At 39.1% G+C, this 20,261-nt stretch overlaps 1 protein-coding gene across 2 annotated transcripts in view; it reads right to left on the minus strand.

Moving 5' to 3' along the window:
• The window catches only part of VEGFC (vascular endothelial growth factor C), a 93,629-nt gene extending 73,779 nt beyond the window's left edge, over positions 1–19,850 (minus strand). The window contains exon 1 of one of the 2 annotated variants that reach the window (XM_057697080.1): positions 19,565–19,850. In XM_057697080.1, the coding sequence (XP_057553063.1) occupies positions 19,565–19,708 (144 nt within the window). In that variant the 5' untranslated portion in view covers positions 19,709–19,850. Of the gene's footprint in view, positions 1–19,002; positions 19,118–19,564 lie in introns of those variants that run through there. The other variant, XM_057697081.1, reaches the window with a different exon arrangement.
• Between the last annotated feature and the right edge of the window lie 411 nt (positions 19,851–20,261).

Here is a 20,261-nt window from a genome sequence, read left to right on the forward strand (position 1 = left end):
AACAGGGCAAAATGTTAAAGATAATGAGGAAATGACAGAGAAATGTGCCCAAGGTTTCCATTGGCATCAGAAATGCACCAAAGACATGCTTATGAGCTTGTTTCCCATTTTCCTTCTCAGTACATGTATAAGACACAGGAAAAGGTGCAGGCAGAAACCACAGAACACACATGAAGATTCTAGTGTCTGGTAGTAGTACCGTGGACACTCCATCTGGGAGAAGTGACCCGTTTTCCCTCTGTGACGACAACAGAGCTGAATCTGTACCTGGTGTTTTATTGGTAGTGTGCAGAAACTTTAATCCTCCTCTCACTCTCATGCTTACTTTTTGCCATTCTCACAAGGTGGTGATCTAAAAATCAACACAGCGAAGTCAGGATTGTCTGTTATCAGCGCAGCCTGTAATCTGACCATAGCTGTCATAGCTGGAAGTCTCCACCAACACCAAATTGGTCTCACAAAAGGTATAGCGCAATGAGAGAAAAAAATGAGTGTGTTGGCTGAAGCAAGTCCTATTACAGTTAAGCATTAAGCAAGGGAGACGAATCCATTAGAAAGAAGTCAAGTAAAATTAGAACCTCACAGAAAATACAGAGTAAAAGGAAAACCAACACCAATGTATTAAAGAAAAGTTTAAATTAAAAAATATTTGCTTAATTTGGTATTATTTAATTTTTCTTACACAGAAATCTACATTACTTGAATATTTTTCAAGGGAACTAGCTTTCCCAAGTTTCCCCCTTCTGTTATGACAACCTACACAACAGGTTGTGTTTTAACACAACAAAATTAGCAAGTTTAAATTCTCATGTTCTACAAATGTTTCCTGTAAGAACTATCTCTTCTAACTAAACTTTAAATCTTTAAAACAGTGAAAAGGTCTTATGTAATAACATTCATATAACTTAAAATTCAATCCTTCAATAATATTAATCTTTCACTAGTATGCAAGGAAGGCATCAAATTAGCAAGCATGAGAAAAAAGTGAGAAATTTGTGGGGAAAAAAAATCAAAATTAGAAATCATATTGATACAATGTTACAAACCAAACACAGCTACTCAAAATCCATTCTGTTTTTCTTCCCTATAAAGGGAGTTCCAATCTTGTTCAAAGTTGCCTATACTTTATTTCTCAGCTTCTCTTGCAGCTAGGGATAGCCAAAGGACAGTTTTGTCCAATAAGTGCAAATCTACTAGAGATTTGAAGAAAGTTTTTGCTTTCCTGTTAAGGTATCAGACTCCTGTCTCCTAATTCCTCCTTCCTTGAAATCAGGCATAATGCTGTAGAGGAATTAGCCTGTTGCAAGGTTGGGGGAGAAAACGTGGGAGTCTGGGACATTGATAGCCTAATAGAGCTTCACGTGGCTCCAGCTCTTAACTGCCCACTGGCACAAAAAATAAACTCAAATTAGCTGAAGCCACTGCAGTTAGATTCTTGTTACATACAACCAAATCCCATTTTGAGTGATATTCTCAAAGTAGTTGTGAGATCACCAGAGGCTGAAATAAAATTCTTTCATGGTGGGGCCATAGCTATAAAAAACAAGAACAAAAACACCTCCCTAGCATCAAAGAACAGAAGTATAGGGGAAGCCTTGGGGGAAAAGAGACAAAAGAGAGAAGGGGAAATGCAAATTTTTAAAAAGTGCAAAAGCAACTGCACATATCAGACATGGTAAATAATGGTTGCAGGACGGGCAAAGGGAAATGAAATAATTCTTGTTTTTATTATAGCTGAGTCATTAAGATGAAGTTATGTATAATATACTTTAATCAGTGCAATAAATTTGAGTTTTTACACTTAAAACTGCTAACTTTCAGGAGTCCAGAAAATTCACTTATAAAGATAACCTTATTTCTTTGGAATACTAAATAAATGGCAAATGCCTTTAAAAATAAAAGTGGTAACATATATTACATAGGGTTGATTTAAGACATGCTATTACTTGCAATTCTTGAATAAATTATGTTATGGAATGGCTTAATATATATTTTAACATAATTTTTAATAGAATGAAACTGCATGTTAAATAAATATCCTGGTTGATATTCTGAATGATCAAACTCAGCAATAATTATGATAATTAACTCTATGAGTGTTAGATTTTAAATATGATAGAAAGTAATATGTGGTCAATAACTTCAGAAGCCAAAATCAAAGAGCTTTTATTTCAGAAGACTGTTTGTGCCTCAGCAACTGTATTTGGTTATACCCAGCAGTCTACATGTGTGGAGTTTGTGGAATACTCACTTTTGTGACAAAAAAAAAAAATATATCTTTGCATATATAAATGGTTATGGCATGTATAATAAAACACAAGGACACGAAACTGAAGATTTAAACATCTAAGAATCCAAAAATGAAAAAAATGTGACCAGTTCCAGAAATCAAAACGATCTTATATAAATGTGGGAAGGAAAAATACACTTCATGGTCCAGACTGTATCCTGAAGAAACACATTAGAACACATGCTTCACTTCATGTTGCTTCCTGCACATGACATGTGTGAACATCCTACGAATCAGCTGGTCCAACCACAGACCTGAACCAAGATTGACCACGTTGTAATAACCAATATGGTCAAAGAGCCTTGGGAGTGTCCTGTAGGAACACTGCTCACCCACAGACAGTCTAGCAACCACTGGATGGGAAATTGCGTGGCAGAAGGGCATTTAAGACATCTACCCTGGGGTGCAGGATAATGAGTCCACAGGCCCAAGTGGAAGCAACTACCCCTCAGGGAGAAGGCTCGTTAAGTATAACATCTTTGATCATTCCAGATTACAGCTCCAAAATCTCCCAGCTGAAAAAAAAAAAAAACTCACTAAAAGTGTTTATAAATAAACTATTATAAAAAAATAGCTTAATCTGAGGTTGTGTATCCCTTATTAACTATTTGATGGTGAATTTTTTCCTCAAATGTTAACCTAAAACTCTTTATTAGTATTGAAGGGGCTGTATACCATTTAAAATTTGTGTTGGACAGAGTATTTCTTAAGAACCAGTACTCTGTAGGTTAGCCAGTCACATTTTGGGAATCACCTCTATACATTCCATTGAGTTTTATAATTGCAGTTAAAACAGTTCATGTGACATCTGTAAACAACTCTTGATAGGTGAGAAGGTAGTGTATACGTCATGTACTGTATTTCCAGCTGTTTTAAATTTAAATTAGCACCTTTCCTAATTTCCCATCTTGATGTTTTGGTGACACATTCGGGCTTGTAAAAGCCTAGAATCAAACACAATTTTTAAATCATCCAGTTGTTTATTCATTCATCTGAATGAAGATAGGAAAATATTTTCTTGTTTGCACATTTTTTTCCCATTAGTTCTGAGACGTCTCATCCAACCTTTTCTCTTTCTAAATCCTATGAGAATTCTCTCTCTCTCTCTCTCTCTGTTCCCTCTAGTTACCACTATCCAAACACTTAGAGTTGGTCAGGGGTCATTCCCAAAGTATTAACACTTTTAACAGCAAGAAGGGACAAAAGGTATAGCCTTTTTAATAGAACACTTTTTATTTGGAATGTGGTTACTGAACAAGGCTTCTTGAAGTATTTACAAAATATAAACATAACATTTAAAAAGAATCCATCAGCAAGGCAAAGATGTTAAATATAAAGATACAAATTATTTTAACTCTAAACACAAGGACGTAGTACAAACTTAAGGATATAGTACAAATTTATAAAGTCCTTCCATAGTCATGGGCTCACATTAATGATTATAAAAATTTTAGTCCACACAAGTCTAAAATGTTCTTTGGATAAGCATAATTTTTTTAATTATAAAGGATTTTCTGATTTCCAGGGAGGGGAAGCAAAACAGGAAGGAAGGCAGTGCCTTATCAGAAAAGCATACATTTCCCCTTAAATCCTTACTAGATATTGTTTTCTGGATTTCATGGGCCAGAACTGTTCTATGGCATGCTAGCTGCAAAGAAAGCTGGGAAATAAACTTTTTAAAGCCGGAGACAGGAGACCTAAAAACACGGTTTGGTCCCAACTACATTTAACACTTCCAATTAAGCCTTTGAATTACATGCAGAAAATGAACAGGAAGCAGCAGGGCCTAGGGATAAATGATCAAGTCTGAGAAGAAAAAGCTGTACTTCTGCATGCTGTGATATTTCACAGGTGTTGCCAAGGCCACACAACAGACCAACCTTCCAAGAGCTGCCGCTAAAGGGAAAGGAAACATGTAAAGGAAAAGAGGCATCATCCCTGCCTGATCCTGACCCCCCCGTGGACCAAACCCTAGCTAAAGGGCTGTTTTTTATTAAGTAAAATGTCATGCTATGACCCAGCAATTAGTATTATTGTTTTAGGTTATTATTATTATTTGGGTTTTATTATATTTTGTTTGGTTTTGTCTTTTTGTTGTGTATCAAAATGAACAACTTGGATTAAGTTACAAAAGTTTCATAAGGTATTACTATTTAAAGTTATTAGATTATGTATCTTTAATTCATGTCTTTAATTGAGGACAACCCAGTTAGTATTGTTCATTTCACTAAAAATATTTCATACTTTGATACTTATTATTTGGCTTTACTGCACAGGAGGTGTTTTAAATTCATTGAATTTTAAAAACCACTGTCTGGGTGCTGTAATAGCTTTTTCATTGGCCTAGATAACTAGTTGTCATTTTTGCTTAAGTCTAAGTTCTTGTCTATATTTACGAAAAACAAGTCACTGTTATACACATGTGAAACTTTGAAAGACATAAAACAGTTTACATCTTGGAATTTTATAGAATCGTTTTCCCAGATTTTATTTAATACCTTAAACACTGGCACACAGAAGGCAATAACTGCCTGAATGAATTAATAAATCTTAGAAAGTCACAGATACAGATATAAAGGCTACTCTTAGTACATGTGAGGTATCTATTTTACAATCAATATGTGCCTAGAAATCTAGCTCTTTAGCTCATTCTGTTTCGCTATAATCAAAGTCTAACTAGTTCTTCAGATCTAAGAACTTGATGTCCTTTCTATTTATAATTAAAAATGAAATACACTTCTATTTTGCCCACAATTACAGTCAGCAAAATATAGAACGTCAATCAGAATAACGCATGAATAGGAACAAAACGGCCGCTAGGGAGCAGAGGATGATGTGACTTCACGTGCTGATGGTCTAGTTGTGGCCAACTCAGTTTTCTCATGGTACATGCATTTGCTGGCGAGCTTTGATGACTAAATCCTGCTGGAAGTTACCAAGAATTTCTGTTGCTATTCGCTCACAATCATAATTGGAAGCAAGAAAGACAATGCCAAAAGTAAAGAAAAACATATTTAGGGGAAAAAAGCAAATAATAAGACCCTCTTCTACAAAAGAATGCTACTGAAGGGAAAACCATTCCTTGAGATGCCCTAAATAAAAGAAAGAACGTATTCTTTCTCCAACAGTAAGAGCCCCGCGATCCCACGTTATTTAGTGCTTCGCATGACATCTAGTATAATCAGACGTTTATTAAGTAGGAATTACCTAATTAAATAACTTTGATTAAATCATCTGGCCTTGAGAGCAAGTTATTTTGTTGAACAACTGAAGACTTATAAGGGCTATTATGAACTATGCTAATCTCTTAATTACCAGTCTCATTGAATAGAAGGCAAGTTTCCACAACTAAACATAACCCAGATGTATTTGAACCATGCTTCAACTCCCTGCTGCAAAACATGTGCTGTGATCCCAAACACCCTTTGCTCTACATCCACAGAACTTACCTTCTCAGTTTCCTGAGAGTGCCTCCTCTTCAAACATTCTTTCCCCTCATAAACTCCAGATAGATCCCCTACAACTTTCTGGTTACAAATTGTAGCAATGAAATGAATCGGTTGGACAAAACTATTCTAAATTTTACATGTTGCCGAAGACTGACTTCCTTCCTTACCACCAAAAACGAAAAACAAAAAGCAAACAAAAGAACTGACGAGCGTCTGGAGAAAATTCTGGTTCTTCAAACTAAATGCTTTTTTATATATGCATTTTATCATAAATGTATTCTATATCTATGGATGCAGTATGGGTACTAAGTTTATCAAGCCATAAACTAGCTAATATTACACTAAAATTGAAGCCACCATAATATGAAAACATCATCCATGCATCAAAATAGTGGGAAGATGTATTGAGGTGAAATGACAACAGAGACTGTGGAATCTGATTTTCCAAAAGAATTTAAGTTCAAATTTCAATTAAAAAAAATCTAATCTCACTATAAATGTTAACATTCTTTGTAGCATGACATTTATATATTGTACCACAAGGTGGTATAAACAATGAGTAACTCCTGGCAGTAGTGGGCATATGTATTTTGTAATAAGTAATAGTTGTTTATAATGTGTTTAAAAATATTTATCTGCAAAATATTATGTATGAGTAAAAATATGGAATAAAGGGAAAGAAAAGAATGTGTAATTTATACAGACAGTATGTAACATGTGTCTGATATTTTGGTTTTTAATAGTGTTGCCAAATCTGTCAGCACTCTGGGGCATGTCATCAAGTAGGATACTTTGCCTTGGAGTGAAATATTGATTTCTAAATCAGGAGTCATTTTAACCTTCAAGGGAGACCACAGCGCTAGAGCTACTGCATATAGGACAGACCAGTTCATGTTAGTGGGGAGCAAAGCACCCAGATATTTTTTTAAATGGATTTAATGAACGAAAGTGATAATGGTTTAGGCTTAGCAAAATAGAAACTACTCTGAAAAAGACTGAACCTAAATATGGGTAGATTGCAATGTTCCAATGAACTGGTAAAATCATGCAGCTTCAGAGATTTATGTACCATTAAGTCCCAATGAAACCCATAGTAACACATACTGAAATCCATATTTATGATGTCTTGGTGATAGTTTATTAAAAATTAAGTGGTTTTAAACATACGTATATTTAACTGGAACTCTTAACGTTTACACTAATGGCACTTGGCTGGCTGACATTCTACAGGGCTATCTATTAAAACTCATTTATAACTCATTCACTAAGCAAGTATATAATACTTACATGTGACACACAGTGCACATGGAATAGCATATAGTTCATCTGAATATCACAGATTTAATGTTAGCACATCTCTTAGTTACCACTAGGGTTACCATTCCACTTTTGAGCAGAAAGTCAAATTTACATTCGTCTAAGTCAGTCCTGGGAGGAGGAAACCCACGTCCAGCCCTACAGGGAAGTCCAGCCCTATGAGGAGCAGAGCTAATACGTGAAAAAAATCTCCTCCCTCTTACCACTGGAGACACACTGCAGAGGCGTCATAAAGTGAAAATCAACATTAAGGACAACGTTAATTTAAAAACCTGGCACATGAAGGCAAAATCTGAATCTCAGGTGTTTTCTGCTAGAGGAAGCTTGAAGATCCTTAGTGTGACTCGATCCCCAGTTTGAGATTGCAGAAGAGGCTGCACTATCCAGTAAGCATGACACGAAAAGGCGACACCAATTTTAAACATTTTCAACTTTAATTCACTAAATCATGCACCATGGTATCCTATACGACAGTAATATAACTACATACAATCATTCCTTGGTATCCAAGGGGATTGGTACCACAAATACCAAACTCCATGGATGCTCAAGTCCCTTATTTTATCAGTAGCATAGAACAGTCAGCCCTCCTGTATCCAACTAACTGGTTGGGTTGAATCCTCAAATGTGAATTACAGGGAGCCTGACCGTAGGCTACGCTCACGTAGCTGTGACACAAGGGTGTGTTTTTCGAAAGTAAAACAGAATAGGTCTCCAACAGAGCAGGCCTCACTGCTACTAATGTTTGGGGGGGGGAAATCATTTGCACTAAAATTTATCACATCATTATTTGCTTAAGCTGTGTATCTAAAACAGCTTCGAATTACCCAACTTTATAAGTGTAATGGTTATGACTCATGAATAATTTTGGCCTTGCTAAAATTCTAATTTGGAATGGATGGACATCAAAATTAAAAGACCTCGGATTCAAAGAGGACAAACAATGAATCACTATCATCCCAAAACTAAAATTTTGGCTCTAGGACAAAAGAATTTGTTTTTTAGGGAAGTCACAAACATCATGACCCATAAGCAAACATGAATCTAAATAAATGTTGCACATAAAACATAAACTTGGAAGAAGACTTTCAAAAGGATAAAGTAACTAAATACACACAACAGAAACAAACAAAAAGGAAGGAATGAAAAATATTCCATGTGGGCAATGCTATTATAGTAAAGTAAACCCATAGTCCTTTAAAAACAGCTTCACATCTGGTATTTGACATTAACTATTTCGAAGGAGCTTTGAGAGGAAATAACAACTTCTTTGATAGATTATAGGAATTTAATCATAGAATTCACAGCAGCTGTGTGGTCACTCCAATTAAAAGAAAATTGAGACCTTTTTCTTTAAGATTTCAGTCTAATTAATTTGCCAAACATATCCGTTCTTTGTTTGGACTTGGGGGGTGGTTTGATATTGGGGGGAAGAAAAGACCCCATTTAAGCATAAACAAGGAAAAGGAAAAATATACTATTTTCTTTTTTTAATTGGGGTATAGTTTTTTTACAACGTTGTGTTAGTTTCTACGGTACAGTGAAGTGGAGTTCCCTGTGCTATACAGCAGGTTCTCATTAGTTATCTATTTTATACATATTAGTGTATATGAGTCAATCCCAATCTCCCAATTCATCTCACTCCCCCTTTCCCCCCTTGGTGTCCATACATTTGTTCTCTACGTCTGTGTCTCTATTTCTGCCTTGCAAACCAGTTCATCTGTACCATTTTTCTAGATTCCACATATATATGTTAATATGTGATACTTGTTTCTCTCTTTCTGACTTACTTCACTCTGTATCACAGTCTCTAGATCCATCCATGTCTTTACAAATGACCCAACTTCGTTCCTTTTTATGGCTGAGTAATATTCCATTGCAGCTCAATATCAAAAAACAATTTAAAAAAAGCAATAAAAAATGGGCAGAAGACCTAAGTAGACATTTCTCCAAAGAAGATATACAAATGGCCAAGAGGCACATGAAAAGATGCTCAACATCACTAATTATTTGAGAAATGCAAATTAAAAAATGTACTATTTTCTTGATGAAAGGCTATAGGGCCATCACGAACACTTCTTTTTAAGTAAGGTAATTATTTTTTGCATTTCCAAAAAGGGCATTAAACCTCTGAACACCAGCTGGCTCAGGTGGTGACAAGCAGTCTGCTTCCCATCCTCCCAGTGGGAAGGAGTAAGCATCGCCTCTCTCCAAGCGGCACCTACTCACATATTCGAGACTCTTCCCAAACAACCACAACATCAAAGTCTGTTTTTTTTTTCAGAAATTTTTCACCCATTTCAAGTATTTAAGCAAGTTTGAAGCAAAAATATTAATTTTATGAACATTTCCTCTTCATATAAAAGAATACTAAATAAGCAATGTTATTTTAATACTGTTTCTGACCCCCACAAAGTAAGTATAACACTTTTATTAGAAAAATAAATTAAAAAATTACTGTGAAGAAAATTACATTAAAATTGAAAATTGAATACTATAATTGGAGAAATATATCAGCATTTAAATATAAAGCTTCATTTTATATAATTACACACAGTTCTAATCCTGAAATAAAAATAAGAAAATCACTTAAAAAATAGATCATACTAGTATCTGCATGTAGGTTTGTATGGACAACATACCTGGATATGTACAGACTTTTATAGATAATGTATTATCTAATTCTTTATGCATTTACATATTGGCTGAGTATCTATGTAGTGTTCAATCCTTCCTTCCAGATTCAGTCAGCAAAACTTCCTCTGTTTAGAAATACAGTATCTGGTCAAAAGTTCCTAAAATACTTTGACTAACATCTGTATTGGAATCCTAAGGAAGCGAACACTTCCAAGATGTTATTGAGTAAAGACATGTTCTTAGCTCTTGCAGAGCTGGGAGCTGCATTCGCCACTTACTCTGAATGTCCTCTTCCCGTCTGCTCTCACACACTTCCAGTGGTGCCCTCATCACCATCCAAGTGTTCAGCACCAAGACATTCACAGTGTTTCCTGACTGCCTGGCAAACTGGCAGATAGAACCACCAAACACAATCAACTCTTGTGAGCAAATCAGGGAACTCAGGGAACCCAGTCTTGTCCTAGCAGAAGGAAAGTATTTGCTCCAAGATTCATCTCAGTGACAGCAAGACCGGACACTTTATTGGTTGCCATTCTGGAAAAACACCCCAAAGAGTCAGGGCAATCACACTTTCTGAATAAATTTACACAAATTTGCATATAACCTTCTACCATTACATCTTCATCACATTTTATTTGGTGAAAGTATATTTTTCATCTTTTAGCTATTCTGGGATGATTTCACTGTAGTGTAGAATACATATTTATGTCTCTCCTGTGCCAGTTAATAAAATAAAGACTTAAGATGTTTCCACATTAAAGTCGCAACAATAGTCTGTTTCTTTAATAAAGATTTAAACTTGAAAGTATTTAAGCTTTGAAAGTATTCAGGACGAGTTCATGTGCAATTATACGGCATTATAATGCCCTGTGTACCAAAGTCCTTTTTACCAGGTGACTTAGGTATGGAGTTTAGGGCGTGACCGTCTTGCTCTATTTCTTGATTTGGTGGTCTAAGGCCAGAGCTGTCACCCTCAGGGACAGACACAAACCTGGGCACACAAGAGAGGCAGAAGCGTATTATAAGCAGATTTGCAATACACAGCCTTCCTATACTGAATGATCAAACACTTTGGATTTCCCCCAACTGTCTCAAAATCAAACATCAATATTACATCCTGTTCCCACACTGTAGAAATCAGGACAATTGATGATGGTAAGCTTATAATTAAATATATATATATAATAAATTAGGTGGGAAGGGGCTGAAGAATCATTCTGAAGAATATCACTGTTACTTAATATGCCTAGGACATAGTATTTATGTCTATGGTATTTTTCTGATGATGAAACCTATCTATGTAACAAAAAAAAAGGGTACAGAATGCCTACTATATACCATAGTTTTAAGGGAGATTCCACACATATATCAATATATGAAATATATATTTGTTTCCAGCCTTCACCAGTTATAATGCATGCATTACTACTGAATAAAAGGTGGAGAAAATGGTACATTGGGGACCAAGTTTTCAGGTGAAATAAATTACAAAATAAATGACTCATTAAAATCTTTACAAGTTAGAAATGGCAGACCACATCTTTCTGATTTACTCTCAAATATTCATCTCCTCCCAATCTGTCCAAATCAGGATGATGTTGAAGCTGACCTTGTTGAGAAGTCTGACTTTTAAACTCTGAAATGTTATTTACACAAAGCTTTGCATCTGAATATTTCCTCTTTTATTACATCCATTTTAAAATAGTTGTTTTCTGAGTTTGAGCAAATTTTCTACCACATTAAAAAAAAATACATAACAGCAACTACAAAGTAATTGTGTTATTTACTTCATAGTTCATTTTTGCCCCTTTTCTGGTCTTACCATTAACAGGAATATTTGTAAGCAGATCTGAAATGAAGGAATTGCTAGGACAATTTAGGGTTCTCTTTCTCTCTGTTTCTTTCTTTCTTCTAATTGCCAGCTGATTTAGGAATAAGTGTATAAACACTGGAAAATCTAATCTCATATATTACAATTTTTAAATACTCTTTCAATAGATTGTCTAAACATATTTAGCTCGGCAAGAAAGAACACATAAGCCATTGGTGGCAGCTTGAAGAAGCATTAAGAGGTAGGGTGTGTGTGTGTGTGTGTGTGTGTGTGTATCTAAGCATGACCACTGTTTACAGTGCCTGCTCTGTTTGGAATGTGAGCCACAGGAGCAAAGACGACTGTTATTAGCGTGCTTTATAAACGTTTCTGCCTAGGACGGTGATGGGTGCTCATGTAAGTCAAGTGGTCATCACTAGCATCATCAGAAATCTGGAGCACAGAGAGGACTTCAAATGACACGTACGGGTGGCCAACGAAGTGAGGAGAGCGGCCACTACCAGACACTTCAAGGAAGCTTGCAGCTGAAAATGGCTTCTGGGAAGCTGCTGATCAGCTTTCTCGTCCACTTTTCTAGACGCTTCTGCACAGTGATGCCAGATTAAGTTCCTAAAAACACCACGTTCAGCATTTCCTTGAAGAAGCTTCAGTGGCTCCTGTTGCTTTCAACCCACTCTCAAATGTGGGTCCTGCTCTTCAGTTTCTCACACTTTCTACCATATTCCCAGCTGTCTCCCTTGAAGCCCTGGACTCTCCAGCCAAAGGGGTCTGCTCCCAGTTGCCCAAACACCCCCGGACTGCACTGGCATTCCTAGCCTCTGCACTCCGCTCTCCCACTTCAATATCCAAAATATCCTTCCCTCCTTTCCGTAACCAGCAGCTACACATTTTCCACAGCTGACTCAACATCACCCCACATTTCCCATGACTACCCATGCATCCCCCAGAAACCTAGCCAACGACTTCTGGTAAAGCAGGAGACTCTTACAATATCCCTTATACTGTCTGCACTTATAGTTTAACTCATTTCTGGTATGTTTAATGAGTAAGTTTCTTGATTCCTATTATAGACAGGAATCACTCACTCTACATTTTTTTGCAGCACTCACTGCATTGTAATTTCCTGCTTAGAACTGAAGCTGCCACTAGTGAGAATTAACTAAAATGCACCCTAAATTGAAGTAGACTTAAATATGAGAATTTGGAGTGAAAAGTACATAAACCTGGTTCTAATGGGTAAAATGGAGGTAGGGGTGTCCACAGGGCCTCCTTCTTGAGTCCTTCAATTCCTCTTCCAGGCTGTCACTGAGGCAACAGGTGACTGAGGAAGGAAGCTCTTTGGAAAAGAACAGCTCTCCAATCCAATCCCTTACCATAAGCCCTGGGGATTGCATGAACTTCAGATCCCAGAATTTTCAAGAAATCCAGTACACACACATTTTAATTCTCCTACCACCCCCAGCAAGGTCTATGGCAGGCAGCATCTCATAAATGAATGCATTATTATTTCTTCAATGAAGCTTAGATATATTCAAACTTGAGGATAAACAAAGACTATAAATAGCTTTATGTCAGATCAGATCAAGGTTCTAGCACCAAATAATTTATGAAAATGAGCTTTGAGGTTTCAGAATTGTGTAAAAGGAATCATCGGGGATCCCTTCTAACATCTGAAAACTACTCAGGTGCTATCAGTACCAGGAAAGGGGAAGAATCCACCAGCAAAAGGTATTTTGCCTGCTTGGTTCTGTGATGCATGCCCAGTAAAGCAAATGAAATAAACACGATTTCTTCTCTCCAACAGTTAAACTACAGACTCTGGGGAAAAAGTCAATCAATTGAGGATAGGAAGCACCTAAGTAATTTGCATGAGTAAATTTCAGAAGAAACAATATTGACACACCTAAAATATCTACAGTAAATTTTAGTTACATTATAAATCAAATGAACTATTATCTCTTATTGTTTAAAGTTCTCTGCTACATTAATATTTCTAACGTGAAAAATCAAAGACACCTTGATTCACAAGTTGTACAACTCTGAAGTGATGAATGTGTGTTTTGCAAAAAAAAAAGATAGGCCTGTGTAGTATTTAGAGAGTGCTTCTCCACTGGGAATAATGTAACAGGTGAAAGGGGTAACTATGTAATGTTTGGAAGTTGGAGGAGGTATCACGCCTCTGCAACTAAAGTCTGTTCTTTCCAAATCCAATTATCCCTGAGAGGCCATTTGACATAGTAAGATCACAATGTTTCACTGAAGTTATATTAGTGCAACTTAGGAAAACTGTTTAATTATGGTGGGGGATCCTTGTTAGGGCTCTAGTTCTGCAGCCATTCTTACCACAGCACTATGGATTAGGCCAGCTACCATACATTTTTACATCTTTAATCAGAGGGTACCATGTGGTGAGCCCTGGAAGAAGGTCCACGTTTCTTTCAGATTGTTCCACTGTGGGGAACGGGGGCCTAAATAAAAGTAATAAGGGGGCCTTCCCTGTAGAGCAATACTTCTCTCTGCCTCCTTGCACACTGCTACCACTTATAGGAGGAAGGGATTATGGAGGATGGGTCTTTAGCAAGCCTTGAAGGCTCAAACCCATTGCCACATTTTTCTAAAATATATGCTGCAAAAGTTTTTCAAAAAGGAAAAAGCTCTATTCGTGCTCCTGGTTAAGTCATTTGAGTCTTAGATTCATCATGCTTACTGAAATATAATCACATCCATCTCAGGCAGATGAATGTTAAATGAAATGAACTCAGGACATTGCGGATATAAGCTAATTATGTATTATCTAAACACCTACTCTCATTGTAGGTATGTATGGTATCCAGAGGGTGATCTGAACCCATGAAGACCCCTATGGTTGCCTACGATGGTAGCAGTGCTGGGGCACAGCACACCCTCATTCCTCTCACACCTGCTGTGTCCTAAGACATCCCAGTGAGAACCAGAAAACCAGGACTCCAGGCTGCGCCCATGCTGACAACAAGGAGGTCAAGGCCTCCCTCTCAAGAGCCCCAGGCCTAGGAGGCCAGAAAGAAATCTCCCCCATCCACTACCCTCCACCCTTCTCACATCAACTTAGGAGGACAAGAAAAATTGCTTCCTATAAAGCAATTCTGATGATTATTAACTGTCTTGTGAATAAACAGCTGCCATCCGGTGCTCACAATTCAGAAGCAAGAATGCAGAGAAGTAGAAACCAAAATGAAAGATGAATCAAGCTTATTATGTCCAAAGCCATATACCTCCAGCATCCTTCAGGCTAAGGCAGGAGGTGGAGCAAACAGTTAGTCATATATTGTAAGGGACGCTGTAAACATAACAACCGTAGATTTGCCACTAAAGAATCAGATACCCAGGAAAAGGGGGCAAGAATCCAGTCCTTGAGTTACACCAGTGTTTGTCCTCCTCTGAGGGAGTCAAATTCAGAGCCTCTGACATAAAGTGATGCAGAGTAAGGTGGAGAGGAAGAGGGGTCAAAGGTTTCCACTTTCACAAACATTTCACATCTCTAATATTGAACTTCCTTTCTAAAGGTTGATAATTGGTTACTGTGAAAAAGTATGGGTATTTGAATTACATCAGAGAAAGATCATGAATCAATAAGAAGCACAGAGCAGGCTGCAAGTAAATGATTAAAAATCACAGCCACATTTATGGCCTATTTTACTCGAATAAAATTTACCTTCTCATTTCGAATGCAGGGTAATAGGATATGCACACTTTAATTTTCATTTAGGAATTGTAATAATACTTGTCAAGAACTCAAATCATTCTTTAAAGGGTATTACACAGCTTAAGTCCTATAGATGCTAGACAGTTTTTTTCCTTGAATGGGATGTAAATCTGTAAATTTGTAAAGCTTATTTTACTTCTCCTGAGACTCTGAAGTCTAGTAAAATCTTCAGTGACTTATGGAATAATGCCTTCAGCTTCCAGCATCCATCAATGAAAACCAATCTCTTCTCTGAAGCGCTCCAGTCCTACAAGTAGGACCAACATTAATTTCTCCCATGCCCTTACCTTTCATATTAATCAGTCACCAGATCTATGGGTTCTTCTTCTGTAACATCTCTTTCTTCTGTCCCCACTGCCCCCACTCTGTTCTATTGGTCACTTCCCTTCTAGACTATTCACTGTTGCCTCTCAACTAGATCAGGCCCCAGCAAAAGTCCTTCTGACCTCTTATCCATCCCATAAATGATGTCAATAGCCTTCTTACTACTTTTGTGTTTCAGGTGCTTCAATCATGAGTGACCCTCCAAGACTCACAGCAAGACTCACAGCATTCAAATCCCATAAGCTGTTTCAGACCAGATAGACTGTGATCCCTATCCACCTTGAAAACTTATTCTTATTAATCTTCACTGTTACTCTATATGTAACCCCTCAGCTACAGTGCCGTCTCACCTTCTCACTCCATCCAAGACTCGAAAGGGATGCCTGTGTTTGATGTAGTCACTGCTGGAAATTCCTATCCAAGTTACAGCTCAAGTTCAGCCTATGTCAAGGCACCCAGACAAACTAGGCCACAGGGATGACTCTCTTGCCCAAACTTGAGGACACAGGCAATGCTTTGGTACTCTTCCTCAGATAACTCACAGTATTTTTGTGCTTCAACCTTTATTTTTCCTACCTGAGTTGCAAGATCCTTGAAGAGAGGAAAAATGGCTTATGTCTTTTAAGATGCCCCATGCCTAACAGATTACCCTGCAAACTCAGCAAGTATATAACGAATGTGAGAAAACCAATGAAATTAGTCATTGTTACACACCATAGATAGTGAGTGTAAAACTGTCACTGTGCACGAGGATGACTTTGGATGCTAGTTAAAAATGTGTATGTTCCTAGACCCAAGTCCAGAGACTGGTTGTTCTCAGGTAAGGGGAAAAAAAAAAAATTAAAGGCCTGTAGGGAGTTCAGACGCAGTAAGCACAAAGATGGTATTTTGAGAAACATTGCCATTGATTAATTTGAAACAGTAAATAAAAAATGAAACAAATACAAAAGTATGCAGAATTATAAACGATGGAGAAAGAAAATATGGCATGTTACAAAACAGTTGCCATCATTACAAAGTTTTTTTTGTGATAGTCACCAAAAACCATATGTACTTTTACTATGTTAATTAAAAATAGCTATTTTCATTAAAGCAACCAGTGATACTATTAAGTTAATCAATTTTTTTTTGCATTTAAACTGTAAATGTAGGGTATTTAAAGTTACTTATGTACTACAGAAAGATAAGTTATAATTTTCTATGTGATAATATTTGATCTTCTAGATTACTTAATTGACACAAGATTGTAAAATCTTTAAGCTCTCTTTTGTTGAGTTCAATCTTTATTAACAAAGGCATTTACAATGTAAGATATGCTCTCCTTGTATTTATTACTCTAAAATATATAAGTATCTAGGTATTTAAACTCCCAGTCCAAACCACCTTTTGGAATAAAAGTATATTTCATGATATGAAGTAATGAAGTAATCCTTCCTTTTGTTAATTAAAAACCAACCTTTCTCTTAAAACCTAATTCAACTCCAACCACAGTGAACTCTATCTCATCTCATGCTGGCAAATGATTGTAGTTAATAATCGAGTGCTTTTTCTAGGTTTTTCAGTTTTCTTTAGTTTGATGATAATTTTAAATATTTTCTCTTTTCCCCAAATCATGTCTAATTAATTTAAAGTACATAATTAGGCAATACTTTGCTTGCCTTACTTCTCTAATGTTGACCTGTCTGCACTAACATCCTTGGGAAAAACACTTCAGAAGTTTTTACTAAGTCATACAACCACGAATAATCAGAAAAAGGAACCGAATAACAGCAAATATAGGTCTAGGCACAAGGAGATCTTGTTTCCATTTGTGATTTTACCTCCAATTTTTGTATGGCTTTGGGGATGGGGTGAAGAATGGGATGGCTAACCTTGGTTCACAGCTTGTGAGCTGTCTTCTATTCATGTAAATACTAAAAAATACTTCTGAAGTGTAAGTTACCAAAAATCTGCATTTATGGGGGATTATGTATATCTAGAGTGTTCTATGAACCTTCTGAAATCTCTTCTTGGGGCTTACATAAAGCACAGAAAATTAACAATTGGTTCCTGTCCAGGGCTTACATCCAAATGAGGCACTAATTTTCTCCACTAGGGAGAGACATGGAGTCTTCGGACCACGTGTCTCGGCATTTTCAAGGCAAGGACTCAGCATTTTTGCTGAAGGCATTAATGACACATGCCCTCAAACTTCTACTCAACCACTGGGGAACACTTCAGTTTAGGAATAATACACTGCCTTGTGGTCTGTGGAACTCAGAGCCTTAAAACGATGTGGCAGCATGTGGAAAAAGAGATCATACTGCAGACAGGATACGGACTCCTATTTACCATACAGAATACATAAAAGACGGTCAAATATGAAAAGCCAACAAAAATGTACAAAGATTTTCATGGTCAAGGGAAAATCTGATTAACATCACCAATGAAGACAATTTTGAAAATTAGAAATAAATTAACTTTTATCCAACCACACGCAGACGTAAACACAAGCGCATGCGCACACGCGGGCCCATCCATTCTGAATCCCCTCAGCAGTGAGTGGCTCTCACACAGGCTCTTGGCTTATCTGGACGGGCTTCCCATTTTATCTCCTATTTCACACTTTCTTGCCGTAAACCAAAGTGAGTTATCATAGGCAACAGAGAGGAGTTGCCTTTCTAAGTCATACTATTAATAAATAGTTTGATTCTGCGGAAACAGAAAGTGAATCGATATCATGAAATCCAAGGCATTTAAATTACAGGAAGTGTTAGTGGGTTTAAGGTTACATTTTTTTTTTGGTGGCATTTGAGGATAGGAAGACTTTCTCATGGCAGTAATTATACCAATGTAAATATTTGTGTTGAAAATTATTTTACAATTCACATAAAGCACTCTGCACAGTAATGTGTGTTTTTACTCCCTAGTTTTTATTTTTTTCCCGAAATTTAAATACAAAGGTATTTTTGATTTTTTAAAAAATCAGTCTTCTCAATCTTAAAGTGTATTTCAAAATAAAACTGGGAAGGCAATTTAATTTGTACACATTCAATACATGCTAATCAATAAAGTCAACTCAAGGTTGTCAGTTACAAATCCCTGGCACTTCACTTGCCAAAGGACGAAATAAAATGGTGTAGTCTAGCTCCAGCCAGGGGTACTGCGAGTGTGTGATGGAGACTTCCCATCTTCTGTGGAATATAAAACTTTTTCAGGAATTCAAGAACTCTTCTAAGCATACTCTCCACCCTTAATGTCAGTTCTGAACTTTTAAGGTAGATATATACTCTTTTAGAAGATCAAGTAAGAAGCAGGGACAAAAAAGACAGGACATTTGAAAATCAGAATGTCTCAAAAATCTCTTGGCAACATTTTTAGGCAAAGAGTTATATATCTCTTTTTAAAAAACAGACAAGAAAATCCACCTTACTTTTCAGTATTTGACGACCAAATTTCAGAAATGCAGCGTTTACTAAGTTGAAAAGCAAAGCCGGAGGGCGATCCGAGATCCTGTTGCATCTCAAGTCTGACCAACTTCTCCAAGTGACTCTGAACTCTGATGCCCTCTGCCCGGTTCCTAAATGCCACATAAGAGGAACACTCCGCAAAAACAAACCCAGCCTCGGATGACTGGCCATCCGAGCCCCGGGAGCTGCTGGAGTCCCACCAACCTGCCAGGGAAGAAAAGAGCCCTCCCGACGGGGGGCACTCGGGCTCGCCCCGCGCCGGCTCCCAGCCGCGCTCGGCGCACCGGCGGGGACCGCTCTCCAGCGGCCGCACTGTCACCAGCCACCTTCGGGCCCTTCTCTCCCACAACGTTCCCATTTAGTAACAGTTTTCCACGGAGAAAGGAGAAGAGAACTTTGCTCCCAGAAAGCGCACCCTCAGCTCCGTCACTCCGGGGCCGAGGCACACCAGGTGAAACGCGAAGCCACCCTCCGCACAGGTTCTGGGTCCCCCGCGGCCCCCGCCGCGCGCGAGCGCGCACCCACCTTGGCCTCGCCCGCGTCCGGCTCCGCGTCCGAGAAGCCGAGTCCCGACTCGAAGGCGGCGGCGGCGGGCGCCCGGCGCGGACCCGGGAGCAGCGCGGCGGCGAGCAGGGAACACGCCAGAGAGAAGCAGCCCAGCAAGCGCATGGTGGACGCGCCGCGGGCGCGCGGGGCCGGGCGCCCCGGCGAGGCTGCCTCGCGGCTCGGCCCTGTCCCCGAGGGCCGCCCGGGGACCCCGCGGAGCCGGGGCGGCGGCAGCGGGTCCGGGCTCGGCGCGCGCGAGGCTGCGAGCCGCTCTCCCGGCCGGCGCCCGCGAGGCGGCGGGGTCGGGGCCGGGCCTCACAGGAAACCGGACATCCGAGCGCCCGCGGCCGCGGCCCGCGAGGTGAGGCGAGGGCGCGGGAGGACGGCGCCCCGCTCGGCGGCTCGGCGCGCGCCTCGGGGAGCGAGGGGGGCAGCGCGCAGACGCCCCGCGCGGCGCGGGCCCTGCGGCGGCCCCGGGGCCCCGTGCGCCCGCCCTCCCCTCCGCTCTCCTCCCCGCGGCGGGGCGCGCCGGGCGGCCGGGGCGGCGGGAGCGGCGGCGGGGCGCCGGGCGGCGAGGCCGGGGAGCGCGGGGCGCGGGGCTGCGCGGCGGCGGCGGGCGCAGGGGCAGCGCATGGCTGACGCGCCCTCTGCCTGCGCTTATGTGAGAGAAAGCGGC

Source organism: Hippopotamus amphibius, chromosome 10 (assembly GCF_030028045.1).
Source record: "Hippopotamus amphibius kiboko isolate mHipAmp2 chromosome 10, mHipAmp2.hap2, whole genome shotgun sequence".
NCBI lineage: Eukaryota > Metazoa > Chordata > Mammalia > Artiodactyla > Hippopotamidae > Hippopotamus > Hippopotamus amphibius.